Here is a 27,615-nt window from a genome sequence, read left to right on the forward strand (position 1 = left end):
CACCCCAAGTTTCCAGGGCTGAGTCATTCCCTCACCCAGCGGAGGACATCTTTCCCACATAGACATTTGCCTTGTCTGGGAGGGAAGACATTTGACACACCCTACTGGAAAACACCTCGCCCTGAAGCTACTTAAGAGATTAAAAATAACAATTAGCCTCCAGGCAGAAGCAACTGCTCTACCCTGTTGAAAACAACTCTCCCCACACCAGAGGACCATTGCCTGGGGGGCAATTCAAGTCAGAATCCTATCAGTCTGTAGGCAGAGGCCTGGAGGCTGTGAGTCTATGCCTGATCTAATTAGTCAGAAACAGCCTTTAACACTGTCCTGCACTAGAGATTGAGAGGTGTAGAGCAAGCACGTCAAACTTGCAGCTGGTGAGGCATGCAGTCCACCGGCCGCAAGTTTGACATGCTTGGAGAGGATCTACCTAATACGAAGTCACAAACCCAAACAGAAAGCCAGAATGAGGAGACAAAGAAACAATCCCCAAATGAAAGAACTAGAGAATTCTACAGAAGAAGAGATAAATGAAGCAGAGATAAGAAATTTATCTGAAACAGAGGTCAAAGTAATGATGGTAAACATGCTCAACAGCATGAAAAAAGATATAGTAACTATGAAAAAAGAACAGTCTGAGATAAAGAATGACATAACACAAATAAAGGATACATTGGAAGGAATACACAGCAGATTAGGGGAAGCTGAGAATTGAATCAGTGAATTAAAAGACAGAGTTGAAAAAAACACTCAATCAGAGAACCAAAAAGAAAAAACAATTAAAAAATAGGAGGGCAGCTTAAGAGAGCTGTGGGACAATGTGAAATGTAACAATATCAAAATAGTAGGTATGCCAGAAGAGGCAGAAAGGGAGAAAGGCATAGAGAAGGTGTATGAAGAAATAATGGCAGAAAACTTCCTTAATCTGGTAAAGAAAAAAAGTCACAATCGATCCCATTTAAAAGTTCAGATCTCTAATCCATCAAGCTGTTATGATCATCTCCCTGGAATTGCTAAGTAATTTTCATTTCTACTTTACTGTTTAATTGTTTAAACAAAAATAAAGATGCCTTTGATTAAAATCTATAATAATAAGAGCATAATATGCTAATTAGACCGGACATCCTTATGGACAACCTTCCAGATGAAGCCGGTGCCAGAGGGAAGCCAGTGCCAGCAGCAGGGGAAAGAAGGCCTAATCTTGCATGAATTTTGTGCATCGGGCCTCTAGTCTATAATAATAAATAATAATAATAAAAGTGTAATATGTTAATTAGACCAGACAGCCAAATGACCTTCCGGACATTCTTCCAGGTGACCTTCTGGATGAAGCCAGGGCTGCAAGAGCCACGGCAGCCACCGTGGCTGCGAGGGCTGAGCCCCTTGTATGAATTTCATGCATCGGGGCCTCTAGTAATAATAATAATAATAATAAATCAAATGGAAAGTGACCAAATATTTGAAACTAAATGAAAATGAAGCACAAGTCAAAATTCATGACATGTAGCTAAAGCAATGCTTGGAGAGGAATTTATAACTTTGAACACCTATACCAAAAAAAGACAAAAGGTCTCAAAATCAATAACGTAGGCTTCCACAATTCAGAAATTAGAAAAAAAAGAGTAAACTAAGCCCACAGCAAAAAGAATAAATAATAAAGATCAGAGCAAAATGACATTTTTCAAAGAAATAGAACAAAAAATTATCTCATTTGTATGAAACCACAAAAGATCCCAAATAGCCAAAGCAATCCTGAGAAAAAAAGAACAAAGCCGGAGGTATTACACTCCTGACTTCAATTATACTACAAAGCTACAATAATCAAAACACTATAGTATTGGCACAAAAACAGACACCCAGACCAATAGAACAGAACTGAAAGTTCAGAAATAAATTCGCATGTATATGGGCAACTAATTTTCAACAAACGAGCCAAAAACATACAATAGTGAAAAGAAAGCCTCTTCAAAAAGTGGTGATGGGAAAATTGGAACGCCACATCAAGACTGCTATATGACATTATACACAAAAGATAACTCAAAAATGACTAAAGACATTAATATAAGATCTGAGTCAATAAAATACATTGACAAAAACATGGGTATTCAACTTATGGACCTTGGTCTCAGAGGTTTGAACTTGATCCCAGAGGCAAGGGAAATAAAAGCAAAAATAAGTGAATAGGACTATATCAAACTAAAAAGGTTCTGCACCACAGAAGAAACAATAAAACAAAAAGGCGGATCCACTTCTCTTTTGGAAAATAAATATCTTAGATCTTCATTCTTATCTCCCTGTTGGAATACACATCTTTGAGAAATATCCCGAGAGAGTATTTACCTATACAGAATCATGAGCTGTGGGTGGTTATCAAGTCTCTGGGTCACCCAGGAGCAGCTGTGACAGGTCGTCCCACAGCTCTGTGTCCTTCAAAACCCTGGAGATGAGGGAAACCAACTTTGTGGTTGGATGGGGTGAGGACACTGTCTTTTCTTATTTATTGTTGTTTAGACATAACCATATTTGTGGAATGTTTCTCACCTTCCCACTGGCTGTCTCAATATTTGTTTGTTTAAAATGTACATTGAGAATGGACTCATCTAAAAGGCGTACCTTGCTAACCTCCTGTTCCCTACAAAGAGAAATGTCACAAGAATGTGTAAAAATAAAAATCTAAGAAAAAAAAAAAAAGGGAACCAACTGAATAGGACAAGATATTTAAAAACAATACCTCCTATAAGGGGTTTTATTCAAAATACATAAAGAACTAAAAAACAAAAGCCCAACAATCTTATTTTTAAAATGGGCAGAGGACCTGAACAGACACTTTTCCCAAAAAGATATACAAATGGCTAACATAACTGAAAAGATGCTCAACCTCACTAGCTACAGGGAAATTAAAACCACAGTGAAATACCACTTCACACCTGTTAGAATGGCTATTATCAATAAGGCAAGAAATAAAAAGTGTTGGAGAAGATGAGGCAAAAAAGGAACCCTCCTACACTGCTATTGGGAATGTAAATTAGGTCAGCCTCTATGTAAAACAGTATGGAGGTTCCTCAAAAAATTAAGAATAGAGATACAATATGACCCAGCATCCCTCTTCTGGGTATCTACCTGAAAATTTTGAAAACATTTATTCATAAAGATATATGCACCCATATGTTCATTGCAGAATTATACACAGTAGCCAAGACATGGAAGCAACTTAAATGGGGTGGTTGTTTTTTTAATGTGTTGAGAAGTGTTCCTTCCCCATTTTTCTTTTTCTTTTTTTTAACATGTTTTTATTGATTTGAGAGAGGAAGGAAGAGGGAAAGAGAGAGAAAAATTGATCAGCTGCCTCGTGCACGCCCCACACTGGGGAACAACCCACAACCCGGGGATGTGCTCTGACCAGAACCAACATCTTGGTGCATGGGTCGACGCTCAACCACTGAGCCACACCAGCTGGGCCTAAGTGTTTTTTGATGGATGATAGAATAAAGATGTGGTACATATATGCAATGGAATACTACTCAGCCATAAGAAACGATGAAATACTGCTATTTGGGACAACATAGATGAATCTTCAGAGTATCATGCCAAGCAAAGTAAGTCATATGGAAGTAATATGGATTTTATATAATTTCATTCATGTGTGGAATACAAAACAGAAAGCTACAAATGAACAAAATAAAGCAAACCGACTCATAGACACAGTCAACAGAAGGTTACCAGAAAAAAAGCAGGGCTTGAGGAGAATAAAGAGGGTAAAGGGGGCCAAATACACGGTGATGGAGGGAGACTAGGCTGTAGGTGGTGAGCATACAATGCAATATACAGATGACATGTTACAGAATTGTACACTTTAAACTTAAATGTTAGTAACCAATGTCACTCCAATAAATTTCATTTTAAAAGATCAGTGCAGAGATTAGTGGACTAGAATGAAGAAATATAATTTTTAAAAATCAATAAAACCCAAAGTTAGTTCTTTGAAAAGATCAACAAAATTGACAAATGTTCAACTAGACCAGTGGTTGGCAAACTGCAGCTTGCAAGCCACATGCGGCTCTTCGGCCCCTTGAGTGTGGTTCTTCCACAAAATACCACCAGCGGGCACGCACATACAGTGAGAAGTTGACTTAAAACTTTAAGTTTATTAAGTTAATTTTAGGGAACGTTGTGGAGTGAAAGAAGATGTAGTGTCGAGGATTGAGAAAGGTATGTTGAGATGGTGTGGACATATAGAGAGGATGAATGAAAGGAGACAGCCGAAACAAGTATACAAGACGAGTGTAGATGGGAGAGTTGGAAGGGGTCAACCTCAGCGAACATACCTCAATCAGATTGAGGACGTTTTTAGCAAAGGCCAGCTTAGGAGTACCCTAATTAAGTTAATAACAGTGTACCTACCTATATAGTTTAAGTTTAAAAAATTTGGCTCTCAAAAGAAATTTCAATCGTTGTCCTGTTGATATTTGGCTCTGTTGACTAATGAGTTTGCCGACCACTGAACTAGACCAACCAAGAAAACAACACAAATTACTGACCTTAAAGGAATTGAAATGATTATAAAGGCATATAATAAACTATATGCCAACAAATTAAATAACATAGATGAAATGGACAAGTCCCCAGAAATACCAAACTACCAAAACTGATTCACGAAGAAATACAAAATCTAAATAGACCTGTGAGTTAGTTATTTAAAATCTTCCTTCAAAGAAAAGCATAGGTCCCAATGACTTCATTGGTTAATTCTATCAAATATGTAAAGAAATAATACCAATCCCCCACAAACTCTTTTAGAAAATAAATGAGGTGGGCACACTACTTCCTAACTAATGTTGTGATGCCAGTATTACCCAAACAAAAACAAATTTTCATGTAAAAACTGCAAATCAATATCCCTCCTGACACAGACACAAAACTCGTAACAAAATATCAACAAACTGAATCCAGCAATATGTAAAAAGAATTATGTACTATAATTAAGTGGTATTTATCCCTGGAACGCAAAATTGGTTTAACAAAAAATCAATTCATGTTAGGGAGGGGAAGGGAGGGGAAAAGAAGGAGAGGAAGAAATTAATTAAAGATATCCAGGTTGGAAAGGAAGAAAACTCTTTTTCACGAATGATATGATTCTGTACACAGAAAATCCCAAGAAACACACATACACAGAAGTAAACGACCATACAAAGGTTACAGGATACAAAACCAACATGCAAGACTCAACTGTATTTCTATTTATTGGCAACAATAAATCCAAAACAAAATTAATGCAATTCTATTCTTTATAGCATCAGAACGAATAAAATACTTAGAAATAAATTTAATAAAAATAATTCAGGACTTTTACAGTGAAAACTACAAAACCCTGCTGTGAAGTCTAAATAAATGAAGAAACCGTCTCTGTTCATGAACTGAAACACTACGATCAAATGGACCTACTCACAGAACATTCCATTCTTAAGTGCACACAGAACATTTTCCAGGATAAAAATCACATTAGGCCACACAAAACAAGTCTTAATACATTTAAGATTTAAATCATACCAAGTACCTTTTTCAACCACAATGGAATGAAACTAGAAACCAATTAACAGGAGGAAAACTAGAAAAATTACAAATATGTGGAAATTAAACAACAGCACATTGTTGAACCACCAATGGGTCAAAGAAGAAATCAAAAGGGAAATTAAAAAATACCATGAGACAAACAAAAACATGGCATACCAAAAGTTATGGGCTGTGGTAAAGGCAATACAATACTAAAAGAGAAGTTTATAATAAAAAATATAATTTTTTGAAATGCCATCTATGATAACATACATACAAAACCAAAAAGAATTGCCAGAGAAATTCTGAGAATTAACAAGTGAGTTTAACAAGTGAGGGATAAGGATAATTTTATCCAAAACTGATCAGCTGGCTACCAAAAAAAGAAGTTGGATTCCTATGAACCTCAAAACAACTGGACTCAACCAAATATGTAAAGCAAGCATGTCAAACTCACAGGCCACATGCAGCCCACAACAAATATTTTTGCGGCCCCAGCCAATACAATAGCATGTAAGAAACATTTTAATAAAAATTTCGTAACTTAATTTTTACAATATCCTGTTACACATAACTAGAGGCCTGGTGCACGAAATTCATGCACGGGTAGAGTCCCTAGGCCTGGCCAGCGATCAGGGCTGATCTGTGGGGTGATCGGCAGGGTGATTGGGGGGCCCCTGCTGGCACCTGCCTTGGCTGGCCTGGCGCTGCCCACTCGCTGGCCCTGCCCCCTGCTGCCACCACCAGTCGGGGCCTACAGGCTGGGGGCAGCTCCTGCGTGAGCGTCTGCCCCCTGGTGGTCAGTGCGCATCATAGCAACCGGTCATTCTACTGTTCAGTTGATTTGCATATTAGGCTTTTATTATATAGGATTATTAATAACAAACTACAACATTCGCTAATGACTGATTACTATAATCGTGTTGCATTCATTTCCCTTACATGCCTTACGTGCAGGCACACCATTTCTCTCCACTAATACTAGCAGCGCATATTTTAGCAGCTGATTGCCATGTCATTAGTCTTGTACTGACTTGTTTGGTATGTGCAACAGAAAATATTTTGCTTTTGGAGAACAAGAAAAGTAGTTTATTTGTATTATGCTTATGAATTTGTGCAGTTATTCAGTATCTGGTAAGTTAATGTTCAAGAAAAAATATTTTTATTAAAATGTTCTATTATTTTATGTTCATGATGACTCATTTATTTCAGCCCTTTGTATTCAGCATGTCTCTATCGAAATAAACCTATGTTTCTATGAAAATTGAAGCTTTTGTGTGTTTTTTTGCGGCCCACATAGACTTAAAACTTGGTTATTTGGCCTGTGTTACCTTTGAGTTTGACATGCTTGGTATAAGGCAATCAATTCTAGTCAACCACAAAGCTTGGACTCAGCTCCTTCCCATCATGCCAGCAGAGGGACTGGTACTCCCCACCCATGGGAGCTCACATGGAGAGTCCTGCTGCTGGCATGCTATGTAATACAGCCAAAAGGTTTGGATCCCAGGTCCAATAAGCAAAATCTTGAAAGGTATGTTATTCTCTAAACAGTACCTCTCCATTTCACTGGCACAGCAATTCAGGAGGATGTCTTGTAAGAAGAGCTGGGTCATCTATGACTTCTTAGTGCCCCTGTAGTATGCTGGCAGTGTGTGCTTACTGATATGCTTGAGGGCACTGGGGTTCTCACTGTGCCAGATCATCCAGGGTTTCCCTTTGCAGCCTGCAACACTGCCCCGAGCAAGACTGTTATCCTGTCCTTAAAAGCCTTGAAACCTGGCACTGACTTGGTCTCCTATGGATGGAAGTCCTTTCAGGCATCCGTTTCCAGAACAGAGAGGGTTCATCCATATTAAATATTTGCTCTGGAAAGTCACTTTCCTCCACAACCAGCTTATCTAGAATTTCCAAAAATTCTTCAGCTGCCTTCACATCAGCACTCGCAGACTCACCACTCACTTTCATATTATGGAATGAATAACCATTCTTAATCATTTAAACCAGCAGTCACCAACCAGTGGTCTGTGACCACTGCTGGTCCGTGAGGTCTGAAAGGTTGGCAACCACTGGTTTAAACCACCCAGAGCTAGTGGTAAATTCAACGCGATAGTCACGTCCAGCCTTTTCTTTCAACATCACAGATTTTTTTAGCTTTGGCCATGATTATCATGGTGCTGAGAGGAGTACACTTCTATGTCTAGCTTTTAATCCAGGTCATTAGAAGTTTCTCCACATCTGACATTTTTTGTTATTCTCATTGCCTTCAATAAAGCAAATCATTTAACAGCGTCTGTCACTGTTCTTGTTTTTTGTTTTTTTTGTTAATCCTCACCCAAGGATACTTTTCCATTGATTTTTACAGAGAGTAGAAGGGAGAGGGAAAGACAGGGAGATAAACATCGATGTGAGACACATCAATTGGTTGCTTTCCACACGTGCCCTGACTGGGGCCAGGGATTGAGCCTGCAACTGAGGTATGTGCTCTTGACCTGAATTGAACCCATGACCCTTCAGTCTGCATGCCGACACTCTATCCACTGAGCCAAACCAGCCAGGACACTGTTCTTGTTCTTCTTATAGTGGAACTAGAGGCCCAATGTACAAAATTCATGCATGGGTAGGGTCCCTAAACCTGGCTGGCAATGAAGGCTGATCTGTGGAGCCCCCACTGGCACTGGCCTTAGCCAGCCTGGAGCCGGCCACTCGCCGGCCCCTCCCCCACTGCCGGTTGCCTCCCTCTTTGGGGCAACTGGTGGGGCAGTTGGGGGGCCCCCATTGGCAACCACCTTGGCTGGCCTCAGGCCTGCAGGCTGGGGGCAGCTCCTGCATTGAGTGTCTGCCTCCTGGTGGTCAGTGTGCATCATAGCAACCACTGGTCATTCCGCAGTTGGGTCGATTTGCATATTAGGCTTTTATTATATAGGACTAGAGGCCTGGTGCATGAAATTCATGCACACGTGGGGTACCTAGACCTGGCAGGCGATCAGGGCCAGGCTGATCGGGGCCCAAAGGCCCCGGCGGGGTCGGGAGAGGAGGTGACTACTACTGGGCAGGGCGCAGAAGAAACAGACACCAGACTCCGACACTGCCCTCGGCACCCCGCCACCCTGCGGTTCCCAGCCTCCCCCCTCCTCCTTCCCTTGGTGCCGCAGCACCACAGGGGGCCTGCTGGCCAGGGGAGGGATGGGAGGAGGGACCGGGGGAGGTTTCGATCCCCACTTTGGAATGTGCAGGAGGCAGGCAATCAATGATTCTCTATCATCATTGATGTTTCTATCTCTATTTCCCTCTCTGAAATCAACCAAATATATATTTTTAAAATGCAAGGTTTTTAGAGGAAGAAAGGTAAGGCAAGGGAGCTACTGACAGGAGGGCATTTGAGATCTTGCTCACATTTCAAATAGGATAACATAAGGTGGTCTTCAGGAAGTGACAGGTGAGGAGTGGCAGTGGGTGGAGCAGGGCACTGGGGGCTGAGGAATGGGCTGTAATGACTGGGAATGTCTGTGACAGTCACACCAAGTGTGTGGTGGGGCCATTGCTGGGATCATTCATCCCCAAGAGGTTTTGATTCTGGACAGGAGGAGAAACACAGAGATCAGCCAGCCTTTCTTAACCTAGAAGGTGAGGCGAGTGGCAGAAGTGGGCTGCCCTGCTTCCCTACAAATATAAACACAGTGTAACTGCACATGGATGTCAGTCAGAGGCCAAACCAATGCCCAGCCAGCCCTGCTGGCCATGACCTGCCACTCTCTGGCTATGCTGTGGTGCTACTGGCCGGAGAGGCTGAAGCCACGCCTCCAAACACATGTAGTATACAAAGGGGCAGGCAGGAAGCCAGAAGCTGGAAGTCAGAGACGAGGCAGCCCAGCAGCGCCGAGTTCACCATGGAGCTGGATGGGGAGCACCTGTTGGTGCGACCAGCTTTAGAGTCAGAGGGGCTGCTCTTCCTGCATGTCACAGGTGAGTCCTTGCGAGCCCGCGACGCACCAGCTAGGCTAGGTGGGGTCTGGGGAAGCTTTTCCCTCCTGGAGCCGTTCTTTCCAGGGTGGCGGCATTGGGCCGTTTTTTGTTTGTTTTTTCAGTTTATTTTTTATTGGAAAGCAAGCTCTGGGCTTGCAGTGCCTGGGATCCCTGGGCCATAGCGTGCACCTCCAGGCCTCGTTGCACCTCCCCCCCCTCCTCCTGCATTGAGCGTCTGACCCCTGGTGGTCAATGCACATCATAGCAACTGGTCGACCGGTCATTCTGGTCATTCCGCCTTAATGGTTGCTGGGCTTTTATTATATAGATGGGACATGCCTGACGGGTGAGCAATAACGATCACTGACTTCCCACCTCCACATCCTCAATCACTTCCAATGTCATTTCTAGGTCAACCACTCAACATAACCTCTTACTGGCAACAATAGTAGTGGATTCTGTATGCTTAGCGGCCATGATAAACAAAATAAGATCAAATTAAATCAAGCACAAGAGAAAATGATACAATCAAGAGACCCATAAAAATGAGCTGCTGCTGCATAACATAACATACTGTTTTACTGCAAACTTATTTTATAAGTAGAAAGAGTGCCTCCAAAACTAACAATAAAAAGTATAGTAAATACATGAACCAGTAACATAGTTGTTTAATATCATTGTCAAATAATAGGCATTGTACATAATTGTATGTGCTATACTTTTACATGACTGGCAATATAGTAGGTTTGTTTACATCAGCATCACCACAAGCATGCCAGTAATGTGTGGTGCTATCACATTATGACAGCTACGACATCACTAGGCAATAGGAAATTTTCAGCTTTATTATAATCCATCATATCTGGTCCATCATTGACCAAAACAGCATTATGTGGTACATGACTACAGACACTGTGAATGACACGAGGTAAAGACTCCAGAATGCATGATGTTTCTCTACCAGGCAGTCAACCTGGCTCAAACTCCAAACTTTATTTCCTCCATGGTGAGCTGCAACTGAATTCTCCACTGAGTTCTTTCAGCTCAGAGCTACTACAGTTTGCCAGGTTTCCTAGAGTCTTCCCCTGTATGTGCACAGTTCATGGGCCAACCAAGGATTTTTGTAGATTAAAATTGATTTTGAGGCTCACCCATTTGTGGTTCCCTCCTTTCCAGGTTTTCCACCCTAGGTTTTCATCACTCTTCTAATCTCAAACTGTGTTCTGACCCCTCTGTCCAGTAAATACTATACCTTCCTGTGATCCCACCTGAGAATTGGGAACTGCCCTAGGAGACTACCCAGAAATACCCAAATCTCACCCAGTATAGCTTCGGTTGTCCAGGCATCAACTTCCCTCCAGTTTTTGCCTCCTTTTCATGAATCACCAGGCCAACTTCCAAATAGTTGTGGGGTTTCTGGTTTTTTTGTGTTTGTTTGTTTGTTTGTTTGTTTGTTTTGGGGGGGGGAATAGTTTTATACTGATCATATAATCATTATTTGCAAGAGGGCTAGTATGACCAAGCTACTCCGCCACTGTAGGAAGCTGTAGAAAAAATCCTATTTTTCTCCCTCCTGCCCTTTAAATAATTTAAATAAATAAATAATGAAATACAATACTTTAATAGTTTCTTTTATAAAAATAAAAGGGATAAAAAAGATTCTTAATGTTACTTCCAGTTTCCACATTTAAGGATTTTTTGTTTAGGGTCAATTTGTTATTATACTATTAACAATCATAATCTATTAAATACATATACCAGAGCATATATTAAATTTTTTTAGAAGTTGTGTTACTTGGAATTCCATGATTTTTTTTTAATTCAGAAAATATATAATCTGTAAAATCAGCAATGTCCAAAAAATATTCATTAAGGAAATAAATTCTGAGGCATATTTACCAGCAAAGGAAAAATTACTTAAGTTTAGATGAAGACACTTACCCCTCTTCACTTTCTTTTAGTAAGCGACTGGCAATTCGGATCAGCATGCAATAAGCAAATTGTGATTTGAGACCGGATTTTGTAAACTTATTTAACATCTTAGAAACAGCAAGGCGATCATTCTTTTTAAGGTGATACAGGACTCCCAATGCATGATACTAAAGAAAAAGAAAAAGAACGTAACATACATAAAACTGAGTAGAAAGAAGACAAAATTACATGAAAGTAGAATCATATGGAACTAAATTTTTAATAAAAAGATTCTTAGGTCAAAGTATACAGATAGTATAGCTTTTTCACTTTGAATCAAACACAAGCAAGACTGAAAGGATACGAGTTTCGAATTTATCCCCAGAAGGTGTAAATTTAGATTGGAGAAGTCTTAAGAAGGTAACATACAATCTGAGGGTACATCTGGCAGATCAGCCTTGCCCCACTCATCCTTAGTACAAAGGTCTCAGGTCCATGGCTTGACCAGTGTGGCAGGCCTTCGAGTGGCTTTAAACACCTGTGACCGTGTCAGAAGTTAAGGGATCACATCTCCTGAAGAAGGCTTTAGGAGTGCACGAATATTATCACGGCGCTTTGTGTAAAGGCACAATAATGGAATTAGGAGAGTGAGAATATTTCCCATGAGAAAAATAACTACTGTGTTTCCTCATAACTGAGTATGCTAACATGAGAAGTTATAAACACAGAAAGGGGATAAATAAGTACCCTCTCAAACACAAATGGGGTACTTTACATAAAATGGCCAGTTAAGGATTTAACCTTGTTCCTTTTAATTAGGAACAGCCTAATGAATATCAAAAGGAGATATTTCCAACAAAATGGTACTAAAGTTTCACAATGTAAAAATTACTCTTTACTGTTGTTATAATGTTTACTATAATCAAGGCCTGAAAAGCCCGGAATTGAACATCCTTCTTCACAATTTATTTTTCAAATAAAGGATTGAAATGCACTGTGAAGGACCTTTGGAATGAGCCTCTCAAACTGCTACTGAATATAAGAAGCTTTCTCTAACCTTCTTACAGCTTCAGTTGAACACTAGCAGGGCGTATGGTAGTAATCATAATTAGTGGGATACCTACTTGAGAATATGCTCTCACAGGCTGCTTAATATTAGCCTTTAGCTAACACTCATTTTTTGGAATCAATAAATTGCCCTTGCAATGTAGGGTTAAAGAAAGCTGATCTTGCCGAAACCGGTTTGGCTCAGTGGATAGAGCATTGGCCTGTGGACTAAAAGGTCCCAGGTTCGATTCCGGTCAAGGGCATGTACCTGGGTTGCGGGCACATCCCCGGTGGGGGGTGTGCAGGAGGCAGCTGATCGATGTTTCTCTCTCATCGATGTTTCTAACTCTCTATCCCTCTCCCTTCCTCTCTGTAAAAAATCAATAAAATATATTTAAAAAAAAAAAAAAGAAAAGAAAGCTGATCTTGAGACAGAAGCTAAAATAATTCAATATCCATACCTGGACCATAATATTGTCACTTGTAGCAGCTTCTTGGGCTTCATTGACCCAGCGCTTAACTACATCATAGCTTATCTTCATCAGGTGCTAAGGGCAGAAAAAAATGAGAATAGATAAGGCATGGTCACTGGAAGTTTAGAAGCATGAGTTCCTTTTCCAAAAGACATTTTTAAAAAAAGAAAAGAAACAACTTTGTAGCTTTAATAAGTCTATTTCAAATCTCTACTCTTGAGGCAAGTAATAAAACCAAAAGTACTTTCTCCAAGATTCCCTAGAAAGGCGAGTAACATATGTCTGTAGGCCCAGAGAGATGTGTAAAAGGAAGTAAGGAGAGGGGAGGGACAGGAAAGAATGGATAGTACTTAAATAATGTTAACATTGTAAGTTCTACTTCTAGGAAACTCACCTAGAAGAAAAAATCAGAGAACCACTATATTCTCTTGGTCAATTATATTCCAGAACCAGGTAACTCCTGTGGTTCAGATGATTAAATCCATTTACACATTAGTAATCAATGTTAATTAAATGCAGTGTGATAGATTGTAAGTAATAAATTTTGTTTTGATAAAAAAGAGAAAGAATAGGCTACTTCCTGGGAGAAAATTTTTGAAGTGGGACAGGAGACTTTGGATTGAAGGACACTGTGAGCAGCAAGGAAAGTAGAGAAGTGCAGGCCGTAACAGAAGATTAAAAAAAAAAGAGATTGAGAGCCTTTGCTGGGTAGCTCAGTGAGTTAGAGCATCATCTTCTAGGCCAAGGTTGCAGGTTCAAATTAATTTCTTTCTCTCTCTCTCTCTCTCTCTCTCTCTCCCCCCCTCCCTCCCCACCTAAAATAAATAATTTTTTTTAAAAAATGAGAGATCAACCCTCAGTTTCTTCCCTGTCTTTCCCTGACCCATACCTCCCATCTTTATTATGTGTAAAACATAACTTTCTGATTACCAAAACCTTACAAGCCCATGACAATTTCATGTTTTTAACTGCCCATTTTAATTGCTCAATGCTCCCTTGGCAGACAAAACATTCTTGGATAACGTAATAGAGATATACACATATTTTTTAAATGTTTCACTTGTGAGAGAATCACTTTGCTTTTGCAACTAGAAACTGTACCATGCATAAGAACTAGGCAGCCACTGTCTTGTTCACTTACTAAGGAAGACACCAATGCTGAGCTGGATACACTGGGGACTCTATCCACAATGGCCTGCTTCATGTATCTTTCAATGGCCTGCAGCAATGTTCCCTAATAAAATTCAGAGAGAAAAGTTGTTGAAGCAAAACATTTTCACACTATATTACCACTTCAAAATAATTTACGAAAACCAGTCATATATTAGTTTCTGTGTAAATACTTAGACTGCATTAAAAAGGATTAGCATATAATAGAGTAATCATAGCCCATCCAGCAGAACCCAGACAACCCAGTGGGAGCTTCAAGGAGGGACATCTATATGTAAGGAAGACAAATAACTATTCAACAATGAAATAAACTGTCTCAAAGTGGAGAGCTCCAATTTGAGGAAACACATAAGCAGGGTTCAACCTACCAAGGATGTTGTAAAGGAAACTCCTAGATGAGGAGGAAAGGTGCTTTTGAAGTCCTGAAAATTCCTCTATGTCAGCGGTTCTCAACCTGTGGGTCGCGACCCCTTTGGGGGTCGAACGACCCTTTCACAGGGGTCGCCTAAGACCATCCTGCACATCAGATATTTACATTACGATTCATAACAGTAGCAACATTACAGTTATGAAGTAGCCACAAAAACAATTTTATGGTTGGGTCACAACATGAGGAACTGTATTTAAAGGGCCAGAAGGTTGAGAACCACTGCTCTATGTGAAGGGGATCTATTTTTTATGGATCCCAGAGAGTCTTACAAGTCAAGTGTAATCTGATTATTTTATATACATAATTAAATGTTTGATATACTACTATAGTGAGCTCTCAATACAAAATCCTCTGAAAATAAAGTTCTTTTTAATTTAACTGGAAGAAAGCTTAGCACTGGAAAGGTGCTGGCCCATGAAGATACGTAAACAGACTGAAAGTTTTTTAGAAGAGAGTCCTTTTGCTAGCACTGGTATCATCAAGTCTTATGTCACCAACTTAATGCTAAAAACAAAAATAACCACAATAAAATAGCTGAGTAACTGTTTTATTAAAATATTAAAGCATTTCTATTATTCCTTCTAGAATCCAGATTTACCATTTGATCCTGCTCAAGTTTTAAAACTTGAGAGGATTACAAACATATACCCATGCATTAGTATACCTGAAATATTATTTAATTTGTTTATCAATGCCCAGCCTGCCCTCCATTTTAATCTTTCCTACTCACAGTTCCAAGAAATGGACATCCTAGCACACTATGTACCCTCATCTCTCCAGATGTAACAGACTGAGTCAGATACAGGTGTATACAAGCTAGTGGGCTGGCTGATGACTAACCAGGTTGTCTTCCTGAATTATTTGAATGACGAGGCTTGAGTCTGGCAAACGATGGATCATAACAGTGAGTATCTAAGAAATCTTGCCGCTGGGTTCCTTTCTTGCGCTGGCTTCTGGTTCTAAGTTTTACCTCAAATTCTGAGCGCTCTATATTTTGTAAGAACACTTCTTTTTAAAGCTAAATTCAAATGTTTTTTTATTTCCTGTAAGCAATGTGCCCTGGCTATAACAAAAGTCCATGAGGGCAAACAGAGAAAGAAATAGACTAATCTAAATAAACAAAAGGAAAAAACCATTTGAAAGAAAAGAAGCTGGAACCACAAAAGCCTTTCTGGTGGTCCTGTTTCTCTTACACAGACATATCTCAGAGATACTGCAGGTTCCAGGCCATGCAATAATGCAAGTAACACAATAAAGCAAGTCACATGAATTCTTTTGGTTTCCCAGAGTATATAAAAGTTATGTTTACACTATACTGTAGTCATTAAGTGTGTAAGAATAGCATTATGTCTAAAAAAAAAAAAATGCAGTATCTGTGAAGCACAGTAAAACGAGGTGGTATGCCTGTACTAAAGATTCACAGAGTCAGACTAGGGAATCCTACTCAATTACATGGCCTCCTGCAGATAAACAGAGTGACACCACCACCACACATCGCCCCCCTCCCCCACCCTCCCGCTCAACACCCCAGCAAAACAAGGAGAACTTACGTCAGTGATTCTGCAGAGAGCCCTGATGGCCGGGCCTCGGTACACATCTTCCTTTCCTGTCATGTCCTTGGTGAGACTAAGAAAAATCAAATTAGTTACTGTGAAATCAATTAGAGTCAAGTCTTCCCTCTTGTGGAGTCCAGCCTTAGCTAATTCCACTTATCCCCATAACTATCTCAACAGAGCTATTGATTCAACAAATATCTATTGAGTGTCTTCTTTGGATAAACATTAAAATTATTGGGTAGAAGACTGTTCTAAATCTTAATACAGCAGCGAGCTAAACAAAGTCTTTGCCTTCATGGAGCTTATATTCTAGCAGTAACAGAGAGATAATAACTACATGAACCATATTTTAGATACTGACAATTGGCATAAAAAAATAAAGATGCTCAGCTGGCGTGGCTCAGTGGTTCAGCACTGACCTATGAACCAGGACATCACGGTTTGATTCCTGATCAGGGCATATGCCCAGATTGCAGGCTCGATCCCCAGTGTGGGGCATGCAGCAGGCAGCCAACCAATGATTCTCTCTCATCGTTGGGATTGATGTTTCTGTCTCTCTCTCCCTCTCCCTTCCTCTCTGAAATCAATATTTTTTAAATAAAAAATAAAGATGAGATAGTATTGAGAGCCCTGGGCTGAAATCTCCCCAAATCCTAAAAACCCACCATTATCAGACGTAACTCTTTAAAAGACACTGGCCCTGACATGGCAGAGGTGACACTGACACAGTGGGTAGCTCAGTTGGTTAGAGCATCGTCCTGATACATGAAGGATGCAGGTTTAATACCTGGTCAGGGCACATACAAGAATTGACCAATGAATGTACAAACAAGTGGAACAAGAAATCAATGTTTCTTTTATTTCTCTCTCTCAAATAAATGAAAAACTTAAAAAAATAATTAAAGAAACTGACTGAAATGATGAGGTCACTCTCTCCAGCCATGGCTTTCTAAAATAACAATTGTCAATGACTTCAGACTTTTCTGCCTCATTTTAAAAACAGGCCAGAGTAGTGTGGACTGAGCTACTAAATTCTATGTTTATACTTTAAAGAGGTGTTTGGCCTTTATGTTATTCACCCTATTACCCTTCCTTCACTCATCCTCGTGCACTGACACTACCCCTAACATGACTACCCATCTCCCTTGCTCAGCTCCCCTCATGGCCACACCTCCAACATACTCCATTAGGACACCAAGAAGAGAAAGTTGTGAATAACTGTTAGTCCTTCAATTTCATTCTTTTTTCAATTATAAAAGTATTTCATTTATGTAACAGATACACTTTCAAAATATTCATAAAGGTAAAAAATATCAAGTCTAAGACTCCACTCATGCACCCTAGCCTATAGTACCACAGTTTTAAAAATATATGGAAAACCACAGAGACTTATTAAAATGCATGCTAATGGGGTCCCCACTCTTCTGGTACCTTCCTTTTTTACTTAATAACATAACTTGAGAATCTTTCTGATTGGCAGATTATTTTTCAATTTTAGATATCTATATATTTTTAAGTAACCAAATGTATCTATTGGTGACAGTACCATAGCCTGGTCTGCATCCTGGAAGAGAATTCCCCAACCTAACAGGGTCCTATCTGCAGCCTACTACCTCAGTGAGTATTCAGTAGGCTATCCCATCACTGCACTGGGGTGTTTGCTCCTAGAAGCAGAACATGGTAAAACTATTGGATCTCCTAGTCTTGAGCCACTGTCATGCCACTTTTGCCATGAAATACATGGCAATGTCGAATAGAACACCATGGCAATACATTAAGAATAACTGGGTACCACAACTTGGACCAATGCAAGCCCCTTATTCGTCCTATATTTTACAGTGGTTTTCCCATGTAATTTTTTAAAAATTATATAATCAAATTTATCAATCTTTTCTTTCATTGTCCCTGGAATTTTAGTCATAATTAACAAAGCCTTTCCCTACACCAGTGGTCGGCAAACTGAGGCTCACGAGCCACATGCAGCTCTTTGGCCCCTTGAGTGTGGCTCTTCCACAAAATACCACGTGCAGGCGCACACGTACAGTGCGACTGAAACTTCGTGGCCCATGCGCAGAAGTCGGTATTTTGTGGAAGAGCCACACTCAAGGGGCTAAAGAGCCGCATGTGGCTCGCGAGCCGCAGTTTGCCGACCACTGCCCTACACCATCATTAAAGAGGAACACACTCATGTTTTCTTCTAGTACTTGCATGGTTTTACTTTTTAATTTATATTCCTTATCCATTTAGAGCTTATTCATGTGTATGATGTAAAATATGGATCTGATTTTAACTTTTCCAAGCGGCTATTCAGTTGTCCCAGCATCATGTATTGAAAAATACAAGTTTACCCCAGTGAGTACAGAGAGAGAGGCCACCTTTGTCATATACTAAATTTCCATGTATATTTGGGTTTAATTCTGTACTTTCCATTTGTATCAGAGAATTCTGGAAAATGCAGATCAGCATGGCAGAGGTGAAACATTACAAAGTCATCACACGTTTTATTCCATTGGTGTATTTGTCTATTCATGTTTCAGTACCACCACACTGTTTTAACTTTACAGGCCTTAATATTTACAGGCTGGGAGGATTAATCCTCCCTCATGGTTTTCCTTTTCCAGTTATCTCCAACCTGCTTGCTTTTCCACATGAACTTTAGTATCAAATTTTCTAACTCCATAATAGAGTCTTTTTTTTTTTACTGGGATTACACTGAATTTATAAATTAATTTAGGGAGGATTGAAATTTTTATAATGTTGACCTATTCAAAAACAGCAGGTATCTTTACATTTGTTCAAGTATACTTTGAGTCTTTCAGGGCTTAAATTTTTTTTACTTCATATAAGTTTTGTGCATTTATTGTCAAAATTATTCCTAAGTGTTTAATCTTATGTGTTGTTGTAGTGGGGTTCTGTGTGTTGTTTGTTTACATGAAGGCTACTGATTTTTGTATGTTAATTTTATGTCCTATGGGAATACATCAATGTCATTGGAATACCTTAAGAAGAGGAGAAAAGAGATTGGTGCCAAAAATAAATTTTTTGAAGAAATAATGTTTGAAAACTTCTAAATTTGGAGAAAGACATAACTTTCTGGTTTCAAGCAACTTAGTGAATCATATACAAAACAAACTCAAAGAATTCCATACCCAAGTACCTAACAAAACTTCTGAAAACCAAAAATAAAACTCTTGAAAGCAGTAGGAAAAAATGACACATTACAGATAGGGGAACTTATCTGAAAATACTGTAGATTTTTCATCAGGAAACAGAGATGTCAGAAGACAATGAATGGGACCACCATCTTTTTAATGCTAAAACAAAAGAAACTGACAACCGAGAATTCCATAGCTACTAAAAATATTTTTTAGGAGTGAAAGTGAAATAAAGACTTCCTCAGATGAAGGTAAACGAAGAGTATCCGTCACAATTATTAAATGAAATATTTCTAAGGAAATATTAAATTAAGTGTTTCAGGCTGAAGAGAAATGATACTAGAATGATCCCTAGAACAATCAATACAACTTTACAGGAGTGAAAGGAAGCAAACAAACCTGTCAATCCAGAATGCTATGCCCAGCAAAAGAGCTTTTAAAAACAGGAGGCTGTCCTAGCTGGTTTGACTCAGTGGATAGAGCGTTGGCCTGCGGACTGAAGGGTCCCAGGTTCAATCCTGGTAAAGGGCATGTACCTGGGTTGCAGGCTCCATCCCCAGTGAGGGGCGTACAGGAGGCAACCAATCAATGATTCTCTCTCATCACTGATGTTTCTATCTCTCTCTCCCTCTTCCTTTCTCTCTGAAATCAATAAAATGTTTAAAAAACAAAAAGCAAATAGGAGGCTTATTTTACTTTTTCCTCTCTGTTCTCAGTTGGGACTATTTCACTGAATTATCTTCAAGCTCATGGACCCTTTCCTCTGACAAAGCCATTCTGTTATTGAGGCCAGTCAATGAATTTTATTTCACATATTCTACTTTGTCATTTCTAAAATTTTCATTTAGTTCTTTTTACATATAACTCTTCTAAGAATTACTTTATATTCATCTCAAGAGTGTTCACCTTTATGGAGCATGGCTGCACTAGCTGCTTTCAAGTTTTTACCCCCAAATCTAGGTAATTTGGGGGTTGGCATCTACTGATTACCTTTTCTCTTGAGAATTGGTCAGTCTTTCCTGGTTGACTAATACTGGATTATAGCTGGACATTTTTAATATTGTCAGGAGACTGGGTCCTGTTAAAAGTCTCTGAGGAATGTTGCCTTTTGTTTCAGCAAGCAATCCATCCAGTTAGCTTCAGACGACAAGTTCTGCCTGATCTTTCGTGCACGTCACTGCTCCCACACTCTGTCTCTCAAGGACTCCTTTTCCCAGTTCTTCTAGTCAGGAATATGGGATTCTCTCAGTTTTAGCTCCCTGTGCATCTGCATAATTCTGTGCAAGTAGGTCCTCAAGACATAGAAGTAGAAGACCAAAAAATTTCCCCCCACTCTTCACACAAAGGTTCCCTTTCCTCAGGGACAGATTTTATCTCACAGTTTTTAGGTGTCTGCAACACTGCTCAGACCACAGTAAAGTTGTTTCACAATTGGGGCTGGCCTCAGGGCAGGACCCGAAAGTAAACAGAAAAACTAAAACAAACAAGGATTCTCCCCCATGCTCTTCAGCTTATAGGGGCCTTTCTTTGAGCTGGTGCTCAGGCCACAGAGATGGGCTACTGTCTGTCTTTGTTGACCCTGTCAATAGACAGTTCCCCTGTTTAGCCTGCCCTTGGGTCAAACCCAGAGTATGAAGAGGAAAAATAACCATGAAACTCACTGTTACCATATTAGTTATTCATTAATTACTGTTTTCTCTCCCCAAATTCACCTGTTATTACTGTATTCACTTTTCAGGGGCCTTAGCTATCTGCTTTTTGTACTTTGATCTAGACGATTTGTTGTAATCATGGGAGAGTTAGCCTGCAGTGTCCTTACTCCATCTCAGCTAGAATTATAAGTCCCCCGGCTTTCCCTTTTATTCATTGTTACTCATTCTATTAGGCTTTGAGAAGGAAGTTTTAAGACTTGGCATCATATTCATCATCATTTCTCAAAAATCTTCCACAATTTCGTTTTAAAAGAGAATAGGTATTAACCCAAATAAATCAGGGCAGTCTCCTTGTCAACTGGGCATGAGAGGGAAGGGAAGCAGCATACAGAAAGGTTCTCAACACCCATTAAACGCACTGTGATGGTTAATTTTATGTCTTAACTTGACTGCCCTAAGGGAAGCCCAGAAAACTGGCCACCATTCAAGTAGAAAAGCTGTTTCAGGCTGGAATTTCTCTTTCCAAGTAAGTGGATGAACTTAGCTTCTTATTCCCTCAGGAACCTCAGAATATTGCCCTCCCCCTACCCAAATCCTCACATATCCCAACAATTGATTTCAAAACTGCCTGCCAGACAACAGTTTCTACAACCAATATGTTTCCTCCTAAGTTATGGCTTATGAACTGGTCATTTGATTTTCTGAGACTAGGGATGGAACCTATCACATACTGATACCCAAGCCCCAGCCCACAGGCCACTGCTACTCCCTAATGTGAGATCCTTCCTCAGGACTCAATTCTGGAATGCTAAGCAATCTTCAGGTACATCTTTCCTGGGTTGGCTCATCAGAGCGGGGTGAAGTGGGATGACCAGACTGTCAATACAGATGACCATCTTTAACTAACCAAAGCTCATGTGTTAGTTTGTTTTTAAATGTTATACTTTATACATAATTAAAAATGCACAGCTTACGTGCTCAGTTAGATGTTTTTAGCAATTGGGATCACTCACGTAACCTCCACTCAAAATAAAACACTGAGCAGTTCCAGCATCTCAGAGAACTCTCTCAGGCCTACGTCCAGTCAATCCCCCCCAACGCACTAGACTTCTGGTTTCTATCACCACAGCTGAGTTTTGGCTGGTCTTAGAATCACATAAATAGAATCACTGGTTTTCTTTTGTTCCAACATAATGTTTAGAAATGTATTTGTGTTGTTGCCCAAATAAGCAATTTGTTCCTTTTTATTGCCAAGGAGTAGTCCGCTGTATTAATATACCACAATTTGTTTACCCATTAACCTGTTGATGAACTTTTGGGTTGTTTCCCATTTAAGGCAATCACAAATAAAGATGCTAAATAATCAGCTTATAGTCTTTTCTGTGACCATATATTTTTATTTTTATTGTGTAAAATCTAGCAATGGGATTGCTGGTCACAGAGCAGGTATATGTTTAACTTTAAGAAATGGGTAAAGTTTTTCTAAGACAATTGTACCATTCTACTGTGGACAAAAAAGGGGGTTCTATGAAAATTAACCTCATAGGATGATCTGATTGTAAATTCCTAACTGGGCAGGTCATGGTGAGTAGTCATGCCCCAGGCATATAACTTTCTAATAAAAGGTTTTTCTTGCCTGTGGCTCAGTGGTTGAGCATTGACTCATGAACCAGGAGATCACGGTTTGATTCCCAGTCAGGGCACAGGCCCAGGTGTCAGGCTAGATCCCCAGTGGAGGACATGTAGGAGGCAGCTGATCAATGATTTTTCTCTCAACATTGATGTTTTTCTCTCCCTCTCCCTTCCTCTCTCTGGGGGGAAAAAAAAAAAAGATTTATTTTTGCTTTAAGCAAGCCTGGCCATTGTGCATCTAGGTTAACACATCTTTAAAATAAGCCTAACCACCCTCAAGAGAGCACATAATCTCGAAAACTGTCCTGTAATCCAATCTCCACCTTGCTCTCTCCCACCTTCCTGTACTCTAGCGGTGGGGAACCTTTTTTCTGCCAAGGACCATTTGGGTATTTATAACATCATTGGCTTAATATAATTCACTTAATATAAATTTATGTTGCTATGAAAAAAGCTCCTAGATTTATTGAATTTCGAGTCCCACTTGTGGTTGCCTTGGCAGGGCCAGACCAAATGATTTCAGGGACCTTATACGGTCCTGATGTAATCTTCCTTACCTTCCCACCTTAATTCCAAATGCATAAAAGAAACTGCAAGACTTATTCTCTGCAGCAGTGATTTTTCAACTGGTATGGCACAAGAATTTTTAAAACATGCAATTCTTGATTATTTAGTCAGGGGCACTGACCTCTTTGCCTTTAGACCCTCAAAAAAATGACAACAGCCAACACAATAGCTGTCCAGTGTCAATGAATCAAAATTATACCCTTTTTCTTTAAATTACACCTATTTTTATTGTCAGGTGGACAAAAGTATATTTTTTGGTGTGGCACAGAATTTTAGTCATTTATGTGTGCCATGAGATGGAAAAGGTTGAAAATCACGGCTCTGGAGTGTTTACAATCACGCTTCCCCGCATATGTCATCAGTTTGGCTTAAATAAACTTACAAAAATTCTCTACACAGTTTGAATGTTCTTACGTCAACACTACATTCCCATCTACAATGTATGAGCATTTCAACTGTTCCATATACCTGATAGTGAAGCAGGCTTTTTGATTTTGGTATTGCCAGGCTTTGTTATTTTAATCATTTTAGTGGGTATAGAATAATATCTCACTGAGGTTTTAATTTGCATTTCCCTCGTAATTATTTATATTAAGTACATTTCCATGTGCTTATTGGCCATCCATATATATTCCGTTGTGAAGGGCATGCCTTCAGGCTTTCTTAATTTCCTTGGTTTCTTACCAAACTAACGCAATTAATGGCCATCAACTATATTAGTTTTCTACTTCTGCTGTAACAAATGACTACGATCAGTGTCTAAAAACAACAAAAATGTTTTATAGTTCTATGGGCTAGAAGTCCAACATAGGTCTCACAGGGCCAAAATAAAATCATTGTATCAGCAGGGCTACACCCCTCTCATAGGCAAAATTAACCCGTACATACATATTCAACCCATCCCCAGAATCTCCCAAATCTCAACATATTACAGTGTGGATGAAAAGGGGTCACATACTAAACCTGACAAGCTCAGGAGAGACTTCAGTGGTAGCCTTACAAAGATCTAAAGTAACTACATAGGATGGTCTGAAATTAAAACTTTCTAACTAAAAGCAATTCATGATGGGTAGTCATGTCCTAGGGCAGTATTTTACCCTAACAAAGATCAATCTTCACTTCTTTTTTCTTTTTTTTTAGAGTGGAAGGGAAGGGGAAAGACAGAGAGAAACATCTTTGTGAGAGAACACATCGATTGATTGCCTCTCACAAACACTCCAACCCAGCTCAGGATCCAGCCTGCAACCAAGGAATGTGCCCTTGATCAGAACTGATCCCACGACCCTTCAGTCCTGGGGCTGATGCTCTAACTATTGAGCAAAACCGGCTAGGGCAGTATTCACCTTAACTGAGCCTGTCTCTTTTTGCATCTAGGATAACATTGGATAACATGCCTTTGGAATTACAAAGTAATTTCCTTCCCCCTCCATATTCCTCAAAGCATAACCACCATACCAGGGCAGAGACCACACATCCCCTCATTGTTACCATTATGGTGTTGTTGATTATTGACTATCCTGTACCCACCTATGGAAAAGAAATGTCTCTCATTTTACTTTTTATCCAATTCCAGAGGTACCTCCTCCACCACTTTCCTTTCTCCCACCTCCCTAATCCATCACCAATGGATTTCATATAACCCACTTACGCCTCCTTTTATGATTGTCATGTATAAAGTAAGGTGCAAAACTGGCATTTTCTGGAGTATTTTCTCAATCTGTTGAGGTGTTTCTCCCTGGCAATAACTGTCAGTTTGGCTCAAATAAACTCACAAAAATTATTACAGGTTTGGATTTTTCTTATGTTGACATTCACTTGGTGTAGCAGGATTCCGAAGAAGCCCACCCAGGACCACCTTGTGACCTACCAGCTCCTAGTTTTGCATCGGGTGGACTTGGGTGAGTTTTGCTTGGAATTCCAGACCTCCCTGTCTTAAAGTAAGAGGCCCAGATTTTACTTGAGCTGCCTTTTATTTTTCTTTCTTTTTAATCCTCAAGGTGGAACTAAAAAGTTAAGGGTTGAGAGGACCTAGGCAAAGGCAGGTCTGAAGGAAAAATAGGTGGCTGATTTTTAACTTTGGTTTTTCCATTGGAATTGCTTTCTGAAAGTCTGAACAAAAACCTTTTGCTGACAAATGAGAGCCTGAACTTGTTCTGCTCTGAAGATAAGGGGCACATACTCACTCCAGCCTGAATCTCGGATATTCTTAGTTGACTAAGAATCTTTGTAGAGGTGTCAGAGGGCATTACCCATGACATGCAGAAGCCCCATAGGGAATTCCAACTCAACTGTAATTAAACAATTGCCTTGTCCAGGGTTGCGCTTGTCCAGGTTGGTCACCTAGCACTGAGTCCTCACAGCTGTATCAGACAGCTGGGGAGAGAAACAAAAGCACATAAGAGGTTTGATGTAACTCAAAAGGTCAGAGCCCTGGGGAACTCAACCAACAAGCGGCACACTTAGACCCACTACACCAAGCATGTCAAACTCAAAGGCTAACACGGACCAAATAAACAAGGCTTAAGTTTCTGTAGGCCGCAAATAAACAAAAGCTTCAATTTTCACAGAAACATAGGTTTATTTCGATAGAGACATGCTGAATACAAAGGGCTGAAATAAATGAGTCATCGTTAACATAAAATCGAACATTTTAATAAAAAATAGTATTTCTTATTGAACATTAACTTACCAGACACTGAATAACTGTACAAATTCATAAGTGTAATGCAAATAAACCTATTTTTCTTGTTCTCTAAAAGCGAAATATTTCCTGTTGCACACACCAAACAAGTTAGTACAAGACTAATGACATGGCAATCGGCTGCTAAAATATTCGCTGCTAGTATTAGTGGAGAGAAATGGTGTGCCTGCACGTAAGGTGGGTAAAGGAAATGAATGCAACACAATTATAGTAATCAGATATTAGCGAATGTTGTAGTTCATTATTAATAATTATATATAACAGGATATTATAAAAATTAAGTTACGAATTTTTATTAAAACTTTTTTTTACATACTGTTATATTGGCTGGGCCGCAAAAATATTCTTTGTGGGCCCCGAGTTTGACATGCTTGCACTACACACTATCCTTAGAGATTTGTTTAGACTCTACAGATCCCAAAATAATGCCTTGGCCAATGTGGCTCAGTTGGTTGGAGCATCATTCCATACACCAAAAGATCATGGGTTCAATTCCTGGTTAGGGCCCATACCCAGGTTGTGTTTTCGATCCCCAGTTGTTCAGGCAACCAACCAATATTTCTCTCTCATACCTCTCTAAAATAAATAAAAACATATCCTCATGTGAGGATTAAACAAACAAAAAACCAAAAGGCCAGAAACTCTCAAACCCCAGACTCCATTAATACACCTCGTAGGAAGCCTTTCCTTGCAAATACTTAACAGAAATCGGAATATTTAACTAGAAATGATATCAACTTAAAATGGCCAAAAATGCAAGTTTTCTTTCGGCACTTAATTTTTGCGTGCAAAATTAGAAAATGCTGGCTCAAATTAAACTGAATGAATGGAAAACATATCTTGATTAGGAAATTGAAAACTTCTAGGAAGAGCATAAATTGTTTTTTAAAAAAATAAGAAATTTTAGAGACTGGCTCTGAACTAAAGAAGGCTTCTGAAGCTAATAAATGCCAACTTCTCATTCTTCCACCTTCCACGGCTCCACTATATTTGCTCTCTGAGCTTCCTTGTCCTGACTTACCCTGCCCCTCCCTTCCTCCTTCCCTTCTATCGCCTCGGTATCTCCTGCACTATCAATCTCCACTGACCTAAGGGAAAATGAGAATAGGAATTCAGATAAGGATAATCCAGGGATTCTAGCAGCTCCCTTTGCAGAAAATCTGGTCTCAGGCAGAGAGGAACCAGCAACTGTTCCCCTTGTTTAGAACATGTAATCCTGGCTATTCTGACCTATTCCAATTAATATACCTACTGGTTTCTGGCAACAGAATTGCTAAATACAGTCTGCTGGGAAACTATAGAGGAATCTGTAGAAAGCCAGGCCACCTTAAAAAGGACTATAGGAAGCTGAAATAGGATTTATAAAGAGAAAATTTTAAAAGAGAGAAAAACAAGCATAGATTTGCTCTGAGGATGTTTTCCCCTTTACTGATAGTTTAAGAAAAATTAAAATCTACCATAAAAAGGGGGAAAATTACTAAGGTCATTCAAATACTGGGACTACTTTATCTGTTCTTAACCACACCTACGGTGGAGTAAAGCTTCTGTGCAAATGGTAGGGATATCTAATTACCAATGTCTGTTTTTTTTATTGATTTCAGAGAGGAAGGGAGAACCTGTCCTCTTCTAACTAGTAAATGTTACAGGAATATACATATATTGCTGATCAAATTTGCCTCAATTCACCTGAGAGGGCAAGATTTTCTTGAAACTAATGATGCCCACTACCCTTTTTCCAGAAGGGTGAAATGTATTTAGAAGTCAATAAATCAGGTACTGAACCAATTGGTGAAAAAATGATTTTAAAG

The 27,615-nt window shown here is 39.5% G+C and overlaps 1 protein-coding gene across 1 annotated transcript in view; it reads right to left on the bottom strand.

Annotated features, from left to right (window-relative positions):
- Nucleotides 1-27,615, bottom strand: part of COPG2 (COPI coat complex subunit gamma 2) — a 220,151-nt gene that overhangs the window by 162,752 nt on the left and 29,784 nt on the right. Inside the window, exons 6-9 of the mRNA XM_070423904.1 lie at nt 16,095-16,170; nt 14,086-14,178; nt 12,933-13,019; nt 11,455-11,612 (exon numbers count right to left, since the gene is read on the bottom strand). Of these exons, the coding sequence (XP_070280005.1) occupies nt 11,455-11,612; nt 12,933-13,019; nt 14,086-14,178; nt 16,095-16,170 (414 nt within the window). The remainder of the gene's footprint in view (nt 1-11,454; nt 11,613-12,932; nt 13,020-14,085; nt 14,179-16,094; nt 16,171-27,615) is intronic.

Source organism: Myotis yumanensis, unplaced genomic scaffold (genome assembly GCF_028538775.1).
Source record: "Myotis yumanensis isolate MYYU_CA2020_CCGP unplaced genomic scaffold, mMyoYum1.0.hap1 SCAF_9, whole genome shotgun sequence".
Taxonomy (NCBI): domain Eukaryota; kingdom Metazoa; phylum Chordata; class Mammalia; order Chiroptera; family Vespertilionidae; genus Myotis; species Myotis yumanensis.